Genomic DNA, 10,277 nt, shown 5'->3' with positions numbered 1-10,277 from the left:
CAAGTGTATTTGCCTATGACTCATTTAAATTAATGCCTTGTGCGCACTCCTATGAGATTGTGACATGTGTGAAAGCAAGCTACAGGTGGTTCTTCTTCAGAACATAAATGATAATGCTAAATACAGGTAAACTTAGGCTAAATAAATGAAAGTCCTAGGGCAAACCATTGACTAAAGTAATCATGAAACCTTGTTTCATGCGCAACGTGTTTTCTCCCAACATTTGGCCTTAGTCAAACTTGCACCCATGACAACTGTGTTTCTGTTGATGATCAGTTTTGCTGATGTTTTGTATAGCCGCTACCACACAGAAAACAAAATCATATTCCAGCTCTCTGGTTCATAAATCATCTAAGCCAAAGAATCAGTGTCATATGGAAAGCTCTAAACACAAATGGGGCCTTAAAGTTTGAACTACCTTTAGAGAAAAACCAAAACACATGACTGATGTGAGGTCTGCCCTTGACAATTTGTAGACTGATATGAAATCAAAGACATAACATTAGCGAAAAGGCACAAGCAATTGTATAGATTTCTATATTCTGTATTCCTTCATCAGACTCTACCTGAGCTGTATGTACAGTATGCTGTTTTTTGCTCTGCGAAGTCTCTAAAGGGATCTAATGAAAGGAGAGTTGGGAATTTCCAGGAGGCTAAATGTGTATGAAGCTGGAAAATGACCATCTGGCCCTATAAAAGGCTTTGCTGTCGTTCCCTGAGACTCCTGGGTTACAGCCTCTGGGCTTTCAGTAAGCCTGAGCCCTGCTAATGAAATGATTAACAATGGCAGCAGGAAACAACGCCAAGTAGGCACACAGCTTTATGTGTTGGAGCGGGTGCGTGTTGTGTGCACACACGCACCATTTGGGGCATGAAGAATGTGTTTTTCCACTGACGTGCTGTATTACTTGCAGCAGCCAACGTAGCTCTAAAAATATTAAGAGAATTGGACATGAACATCACAGTGACAGTGGGACCCAGGTGTGTAGCTTAGTGAACAGAGACAAAAATCAAGTCAAACATTTTTTATTTTGTTACAAACTGTAATTACTCTCAGCACAAATCATGATTAAATTCCATTTGGCAAGAAGCAAGTAGGAATGTTTGATGTTTTATTCTGCATGTAGTGCTTTCCTTTTATCTGATCAGTGCTGCTTTAGGTTTTCCAGGGTTTAACTGATTCAAAACCTTAAAGCCCTATTGGGTCACCCAGGGTACCATTGTGCAGGAGAGCCCAAAGCTTCCCACTGCAAACAACCAACCCCGCACAGTGTGAAACCTATAATGAAATATTTCAACAACAAAAAAGTAGTCCAAAAACTATTTTAACAACTTAAAAATTCCAAAACATTGTCCTCAGAACAATAGTTACAAACTTTGCAATGGCTTCCCCCCCCCCCCCTCTTGAAGGATACTATACAAAGACATTTCAGATGGAAACTGGAAATATTCCCCAATTCTGGTATGTAGCAATTGCCTGTATTCCTTCATTAGCTTTTTTTGTGTCTGGATTTGCATAGATCCATTCATTCATTTATTCACTGAATCTTTAGTGAAGGAGGATGAGCTGTTTGGTGGCTCGGTGGTAAGCAGTGACGAGTGCCTGCCAGAGGGTCGCAGGTTCAGTAGTCTGACAGCAGGGTGAATGCTGAACACTGAGTAATGCATTGCCCGCTCTCTGTGCTACAGGCAGCCAAAAGTAACAGGGGCCTCTCTCTTTGGAGCATGCATACTGCACACACACAGAGGGACAGCAGAGGACACTACACAGGCCTGTTTGAAGTCCTGTGCTGTCACATCCACATGGGTCAGCGGCCAAGGCCAAGGGAAACAGACCTGATGATGTGGTGGTGAGCGGTAAAGGAAGCTTGGGAAACAGGAAAGTTGGGACATGGAAGCAACATTAGGAAACAAATTTGAGCCTAATGAGGATTCAGAGTGTTTTTTTTTTTTTTTTTTAAAGGTATTTTTAGAAAAACAGAAAAAGTATAATGGCATGGAGTCTAATTGGTGGTGAGGAGGGTGGCACTGTGAGAATTTGTGAGTACTGATGCATTTTGCAGTTTGGTGGTAACACTGAAATTATGTTTTGGCCAGTGACTGCAACTATGAATAAACATGCAGTGGAAAATTGGGAATGAAGTAAAACAAAACCAGATGGGTCTTGTGCAGTGGTGTCGAACCAAGTGTCCAAGAGTGGTCCGGACAAATTCTGCAAACAAATAGCCAAGTGTGAGAAGTCACAAATTCCACAGTGGTCCATAAACAAATGTCAAGCGATCCGCAAATGCCTGAAGACCATTATGTAAACACAGGGGGGATCCACAAATTAAAATAAGATACATTTGTGGTTTTCTGCCAAAAACGTCCTTTCTGCAGTACACCAGGGGATTTCACTGACTAACACTCCCTCAGCCAGAGAGGGGAAATGATCGTTTGAGAGAAATCACATGTTAGTTTAGGAGAAATCAAAAGCTAAAGATTTGATGCCCTTGCACATAGTTAAGACAACTCTGCTGTGGTCGTTCTTGTCTTTCTTTGCTCAGTGTTTTGACTGTCTTTATTCTCGCTGTGCCACCATGATGAGTTGCCAGACCCGTTGTGCAGTAACTGATCGAGCTCTTTCATGTGTGTGCATGTGTGTATCGTGTGTGTGTGTGCGTGTGCGTGCGTGCGTGTGTGTGTGTGTGTTTGTGAGAGAGAGAGAGAGAGAGAGAGAGAGAGAGAGAGAGAGTGCTTGGTCAGGCTTTAGGACCTGGATGTTTCTGCTGCAAAGGGCAGCTCCTCCTCCCACAGAGACTGTTTATCGAGAAAGCTGAGCTGTGTCGCCCTGACAAAAACAAGGGCTGGGACTCCAGCGAGGGGGAGCAGTGTGCCTGACGCGTTCAGCATAGGCTCTTCATCCATTTTAAACCATTTTCCATTTAATTTTTTTTAGACATTAGCACATACTAGCGCACTATGTTGCCCGACGCTATTTATTCACCCGATCAGCTTTGCAAAATGTTTTTGTCTTTGCACTTTCTTTTGCTGAGCGTCGCTTTTGTGGACGGCAGCGCATCAATTGCTGAAGGTAATGTGATACGGGGGGGACAGTCGCTGTATTTAATTTCGCTTTTGTTTTAAAATATGCAACACTTTATCTTTATATAACCCATTATAACGGATTGTGTTTCAGCAAGTTGTACAAAATTGAGCGTGTCAGTGTACTCATTACTCCACTGTTTCCCCTCATGGATCCGGGACAAGCAGTTGTGTTTATGTCCTCGTTGTGCTCACATGTCTTCTCCGGATGTTTGCAGACTGTGTGAGATCCAACGGTGTGCAGTACAGAGGCGAGCAGCGGAGCTCCTCCGCAGGGCTGACCTGTCTCATCTGGACCAACTGTACCAGAGACTATGATGTTCAAAGCCATACTGATTCAGACTCAGGTAATTACACATGAATTACACCGGCGATGTGCCTGTGCTGATGGACAAATCAGTGGACAGCCCCTCCAAATGAAGGCTCAGACTGTGATTTCTCCCCTGCCCTGATGGCTCTGCTGTCTTAGAGATCCGCTCAGCACAACTGAGGCCTTTTAAAAATGTCACTGGTGTTGTTAGGCACAACAACACTCTTACGTGATGCTTGTTGTCTCTGTAACACAAGTCTCTCATCTGTGTTTTGATGTTAATGCAGTCTTTTGATACAGAGTGTGAATCTTGCAACTTTAAATGCCACTGATCTTAGTTCCTTGCAGTGCAACTAAAAGAAGACGTTGTTTACAACACTGCTGTTGTTTTTCTATGAATAGATTCCTTTATCCAACAGTAGCCGCTTCTTTTCTTTGCACTCATCAGCTTGTCCATTGTAGTGTGATGAAGTTGTGTTAATGATTAATGAATGCTGTGGTTTATCCAGACACACAGGCAGACAGGCACATGCTATGTTTCCATGGGCCTCCATTAACAGGCCTGTGCTATTTTTGTCTTTTTCCTGTTGTTGTTTTTTAGGTATTGGGGACCACAATTACTGCCGTAACCCAGACTCATCAGAGAGGCCTTGGTGCTACATTGCTGGCCCAGATGGGATGGTCCAGAGACAGTTCTGCTCCATTCAGCCCTGCAGTGGTAGGCTGCTGCATGCCACATAAACATGCATTCAAGTTTTTCTCCTTTTAAAAAAAAAGAAAAGAAAAAAAAGAATAGAAACTCAAATATAACAGCATTCACATTTGTTAAAGAGTAGTAAGAGAGCTGCATTAGTGGTATTTATACAGAGCCCACCACTCCCAGTTGCGAATGCTGTGCCATCAAATATGGATGGAGCGGGTTGAGTAAACATCCAACATGTGTCGGCCATTTCTTCTTATCGTGATCTGTGGTATTTTTCGAAATAATTTCTGTGGAAGTTCCCGGCAGTTAGTTTCCCCGCTTGTCCCTGAAAACATCATTTTGACATAAAGTGGGTTATGTGATAGGGAAAAATGTAAATGGAGTTAATTTTTTTGTGGCTATGCATATGTTCTCATTGGCGCACACAAAAATGTAGCCTCTAAACACAAAAAGGCAAGCCCAGAAAAGAGTATGATGGGAATGTGTACTTCAAGTTCTGTGTTCAGTGTATTATCAGTGTGTTTACCACAGACAAATAATTTGCAAATTCATTACACATGGATTACTGACAATTTACTCCAAATGAGATTTTCCCGATTGAGAATCTTATCCCACAGTAGGTCAGTTGGTCAGGGCTAAGACTCTGTAAGAAGTTTCAGCCACATTGCCCTTTGTTTCCCTCTTGTGTTAGAGCCAACCCAAGTCACACAATAACAAAGCCCCAGGGCTGCCGGAGCCTGCAGACTGTGTACATTTCAAAAGCACTAAATCTTAGAGTAGTTGCTTGAAGATAGTTTCAGGCCACGCCCAACCCCCTGATCTGATTGGCAGACAGGAAAAGTCGTCCCTTGGAGACGGTAGATAATTGGCTGCTGCCAAACATGACCTCATGCACTTTAACTCTGGCAGAGGTGGTAAACAACAACTTTTTTTCCAGAGGAAGTTAACTTTAAAGAGCTGATATTGGTAGCTGTAGTTTCCTGTCTGTCAGGTATTTGAGAACACGGGGAGTATAATGACTTCTTACAAATAAAAAAAGCATGTGTTTACCATTTAAATGTTTAATTTACTTTCCCCGGCCTAATGAGAGCAGACTCTGGACATTCCCCATGCTCTTGAGAATGTCTTTGTGTCAGTGGTAATCTTATTGGACCAGCAGTAATTAGAAACCCTATGTTTTGGGCAGTGCCCTCCTAGTCAATCTTGTCTGTCAAATAAATAAAGTAAAAAGTAAAAAAACAATACAAACATGTGACACATGTCAACAAGTACTCTGATATGATGTGACTTCAGCTGATAGCACATAAGTTTAGCACAACTCAGAGCATCGGTATGTGAAATCCCCAACTCGATTTTGTGTGTTTACACTTTGCTGCTGCGTCACTTTGTCTTCAGAGCAACCCTCCACTGTGGCACCAGTGGCTGAAAACCTCAGCCCACCAGGAGCTACTGCTCACCTGGAGATATTTGAGCCAGCCAAGTCAGGACCCGCTCAGGGAGGAGGGGTAGCTGCTGTCCAGCCGGTTATGGGCATCAGCCAGCGAGTGCGCACTGGACCCAAAAAGAAGAAGGACCTAGGCACCCTGGGTATGTACTAGCTTCAGTGCATGCCGAATATGATGTTGGAGTTACATTATGTTCTTTTTGTGGATGGAACTTGTACTTATTCAATTGTGTTTTGTATGTTAATGCATTTGCAATGTATTTTTCTAACCTGTGTATGTTTTCTTCTCAGGCTACGTTCTTGGCATCCTAATGATGGCCATTATTATTGTCCTGGGAGTGGGCATCACATTTGGCTACTTCTATAAGAGGTCAGTAATCACAGCAAGCAAGATGGAAAAAAAAAATTCAAACACTGAGATTTACAACATTTGCTATCATTTAGTTAAGTATCAGATGTCTTCTGTGCAATAGGGCAACATACAGCACATAAATTCAACATCCATGGCCCTGTAAATTAGATTTTGAATCTTAATTGATTTTTCTGGTTAAACAAAGGTTTAATAAAAATGCACTAGTATGTTCACCTACTGTAACGTAGAGCCAACATGTGATATTACCAGCACAGTCTTGTCCCCTTGTATTCAGTGGCACAGGCTGTGTGACTGAGAGCTTGAATTCTCTCTAGAGAAATGCCAGCGCAATTTGTTAAGGCATGCGTTGGCATGTATACTGAAGGTTGGTTGAGTGGGGGGCATCAGCTTTTGTGCCTGTTCCACGTCTCTGTTCGTCACTGTAACACTGCCCACTCAGATGCCTTTGTCACGACAACACCACAACAAAATGTGGGCAGGGAAACGCAGGAAATGAAAAGCCTGTGGTCCATCTATTTTGAGCAATCTTATTTTATATTCTTCAAAGAGACGCAAGTGTGGAGGAGGATGCCTGGGGGATGGTTTGTGTGTGTGGGTGTGTGTGTTTGTGTCTGTGTGTTTGTGGGGAAGGGGGGGTGTTGCACAAATTCACCGCACTGATGTAACAGGTAAAATGATGCCCCAGTGTTGTGTAATAAGGATGGGAGGGGATCTGATAACCCTCAGCAGCACATGCCCTTGCGAATCTATATTTGGCTGTCAAATCTGATTAGCCAGGCTCCTGTCATTGTTATCTATTTTGAGAAGCTGATTATTAATGTGGAGGAGCAGAAGAAGTAGACTGAGTCAGAGGCTTTATATCTACCCTCAGTGTACAGTGACATCACCCTCACTAATGTATGTGGTTATGTGTGAAGTGCTTAGAAAGAACGTATCACATTACAATCATTCAGATATACATTTTGAATGACTCTTACACCTCAAAGAGGAAAAGAATATTAGGTTTTTGGTCTTTTTTCTCATTTACAAGAATTTCTGAGAAATGTAGAAACTGGGTTTGAGACTAAAATTAACCAGAGCTTAGGGCAGAGAATCTGTGATGAGATGCGGCGTTTTTGGAGCAGAGCAGAAAGAGATTTCTCTACTTTGGCTCAGGATCAGCAGATAGCAGGCCTCACGCTGCCTCCCATCGACTGCATTGCGTTGAACTGGTTACTGTCCTTGCCAGCCTCTCACTGTTTTGTTCCTGTCACCACCTCGCCCTTGTTTTTTTCGACACAGCAGGCACAAAGGCTCCACTATCTGCATACAGTATGTGTGTAGATAATGACGAAACCTTGATGTGTGACAGAGTCCTCCAAATGCAGAAAGTACATTTGGGGGACACTTTTATCTGAAAGACCAACAGTATCCTAAGTTGATACATTTTTAGCAACAACTGCCCCGCTCATGTGGTGTGGGGTTTATCATATATTCCAGTTTCCAGGAAGTGCACAGGAACGCCCTGTTTAGTTCTGCAATCAAGTTGAGTAAATTCTAGATGCAACATGTATTGGCTCAGCTGTGCCCTTTCAAAATGGCTTCCCACAGCACAGAGTTTTCTGTGAATGATAGGAAATGTGATCTGACAACACCTCAGTTAGTTAGTCAATTTTAAAATCATCTTTGATATATAGTCCGCAAATGCTTTGCTTCTTTTCTGCTGAAGGCAGCATAACCAGATTTATGACATAATATACAACGGTAATGAATGGGGATGGACTAATACATTGACAAACTGATACCGATATTGGCCGATATCAGCTATGAAAGGCACTATCAGTATGAGTCTAATATTATTATTAATGTCAGTATTTGGCTGGTTGCAGTATTGGCACTTGTGTAAATTTCATCTCAAAGAGTAAGTCACTTAAAGCAACTGCAAAATTAGTGACAGAGTAAAAATAGTATGGTCTTTTCTTTAAACAAAAATCTTCTCATAATGCTGTCTGTAAAGCTTAATTTGTTTTGCATTTGCGCCTTTGCACAATTCTTAAAAAATACATTTTGGTATCACCCATTATCAGTGGGAAGATATCATTATCAGCCCCCAAAAAACATATCTATGCATCCCTAGTATTGAATAGTATTGCTGAGTTTCTGTGTTTTATTTGGTGTAGGGGCCGGGACCTGAAGAAGCAGCACGAGCAGCGTGTGTATGAGCGAGAGATGCAGAGGATCACCTTGCCCCTGTCAGCCTTCTCCAACCCCACCTGTGAGCTGGTTGATGAAAACACCATCGTAATCACAGCGGAGCACGAGCCGACCCCCGGCCAGGAAGCAGTGGAAGGGGGCGATCCCCTCATGGGCCAGCAGGCTGGCACCCCAGGAGCCTGAGCGTGAGCGTAGTCTTCAAATGGGACATGGAAACATTTTAGTGGACCAGAACACTCCCATCTCCTCTCCATCCCCACAAATAACCTCTGTTTTTCAAGGTCTAAAAGGAGCAGCGGAGCAGTGTCGGCCTCCCTGAGGGTTCAGCTGAGCTCTGTGTCCTTTGTGTCCCCTTTTCTCTGTTTTTTACACAGCTGTGTCACAAACAGGGGGATAAGCTGACATGCAGTGCACACAGATGAGGAGATATTTCACAATTATTGGTAAACATTAAGGAGAACCTGATTGGTTGGACAGTTGTGTACACTTATACATCTCATGAATACTCACTCCGGTATTTGATATCCATATTTGATATCCAAGAAAATATGAGATAATACTATTACTGTCCAGTGAAATGGATAATGACCAATCAATGTTTATGATGATGTGTGATTAAGAGTTGCTGTTTGGAATGGGGGAACATTTATAGCCTTTTTCCTTGATTTTATTTTTGCAAGTTGAGAATGTGCTCAGCGATGTGGGCTGTGTTAATGTTATGAGTATGCTTGCATGCAGATACTCATCCCCATTGGTCCACTGGCTGTGCTGAGGGTGATGTGGACAAGAAGCGTGTACATCTGTATGAACTGGACTTTGTTTTGGAGACACTCTGTTGACACAGATGTGAGAGTTTGTGTTTCCAAAAATAGTCAGGCCCCTCAGCGATAGGATGAGGGAGCATGAGTTGAAACGGATTTACTAAAGAAAAGGGAGCACCTCCCACCCAGAAATTGCCTTAGCATGATACTTTTGAATGTATTTGTTCATCATTTCCCTGATGATTTTTTTCTGCTTGTGTTCAGCCGGTTAAGGTTGCAGGAGTGGTCGAAGGCAGACACATAACAGGGCATTCCCTTTACTTCCACAGGTTAAGGAGTGACAGGAAACACAGCACGCTCTCAGTTTACATGGGAGACAGTAGTTAGTCCTCAGGACAAAATAGCACTGCCACAGCACGCGACAGGTCAGCCTACGATCGGGACAGTCTGAGCGCTGCCTTTGCAGGACAGAACAGCAGAGTCTGTGAAGTGTTGAAGCCTGGTGCTTTGATTAGATTCAGACGTCTGAGTTATGCACTCGATGCTTCAGGGTAGAGAGAGGAACAGAGTAGAGCAGAAGTCAGTGTAAAGTTCGGTGTTGTGCGACAACCTTAAATCATAAGACGACTGCATGTACATGGTTACCTGTGTTTTATATTTAGGGGCCATTTGCTTAAGGAAGTGTAGAACTGTTCAAGGTGGGAGGCGTTTACAAAATACTTGCCCGAAGATAGATATCACCTTACAGAGAAGATTTTAGTTATGCAATCCAGACATCACAGCCTCTTTTGTTCTTCTCAGTATTCTGCTAGTCTTTTTCTTCAACAGTGCAAAGCTCTAGCTGACCTTGCTTTGTGGTCATTTCACTTATAGAATCTGCATCACTGTTAAGCTATGGTAACTGCTGTAATTATCATTTTATCAAAGTACACAATGTGTCCAAAGCACTGTTGCTCATCATTTGAAATTAGTACTTGTATTTGTATGATTGGCAGATTTTTACTGCTGTGACCGAAATAAAACATTTGGAAAGTCAAATCTGGGCCTTGTGATGTAATTGTAATTAATGATGTGTATATCAATGACCAATTTTGTCCACTGAGTCCTATGTAATATTATAGAATCTAATATTAGTGTCTGGAGAGCCAAGGTTTGAGCAATTACCTTACACACTGTTGCCCTCTGGTGGTAACACAGCACCGCAGCGCCTAGTGCTACCTGAGACAGCAGAGGGCACCAAGGTGAAGTTTATTTGTACAAATGAAAACACAGGAAAGGACATAAGAAAGAAAAACTCAAACGTTTTAATCTCACGAGGGAGAAAAAATAAATCAAGATCATGACACCAAACTCCTAAGCCCTGACAAAGATGAAATGATGTCATTCTAGACAAACTAAGTCTAAATGTT

At 42.5% G+C, this 10,277-nt stretch overlaps 1 protein-coding gene across 1 annotated transcript; it reads left to right on the top strand.

Annotated features, from left to right (window-relative positions):
* The first annotated feature begins 2,777 nt into the window (after positions 1–2,777).
* Positions 2,778–9,906, top strand: pik3ip1 (phosphoinositide-3-kinase interacting protein 1). The gene is made up of 6 exons (XM_030059962.1): positions 2,778–3,073; positions 3,303–3,431; positions 3,996–4,112; positions 5,493–5,684; positions 5,833–5,911; positions 8,074–9,906. Exons 1-6 carry the CDS (start codon positions 2,962–2,964, stop codon positions 8,288–8,290), a joined length of 846 nt encoding a protein of 281 aa, XP_029915822.1. The 5' UTR covers positions 2,778–2,961; the 3' UTR covers positions 8,291–9,906.
* Positions 9,907–10,277: the final 371 nt, after the last annotated feature.

Source organism: Myripristis murdjan, chromosome 9 (assembly GCF_902150065.1).
Source record: "Myripristis murdjan chromosome 9, fMyrMur1.1, whole genome shotgun sequence".
NCBI classification, from domain to species: Eukaryota; Metazoa; Chordata; class Actinopteri; order Holocentriformes; family Holocentridae; genus Myripristis; species Myripristis murdjan.
Note: the sequence above shows the minus strand (reverse complement) of the source record. Positions and strands in the feature narration are given on the sequence as shown.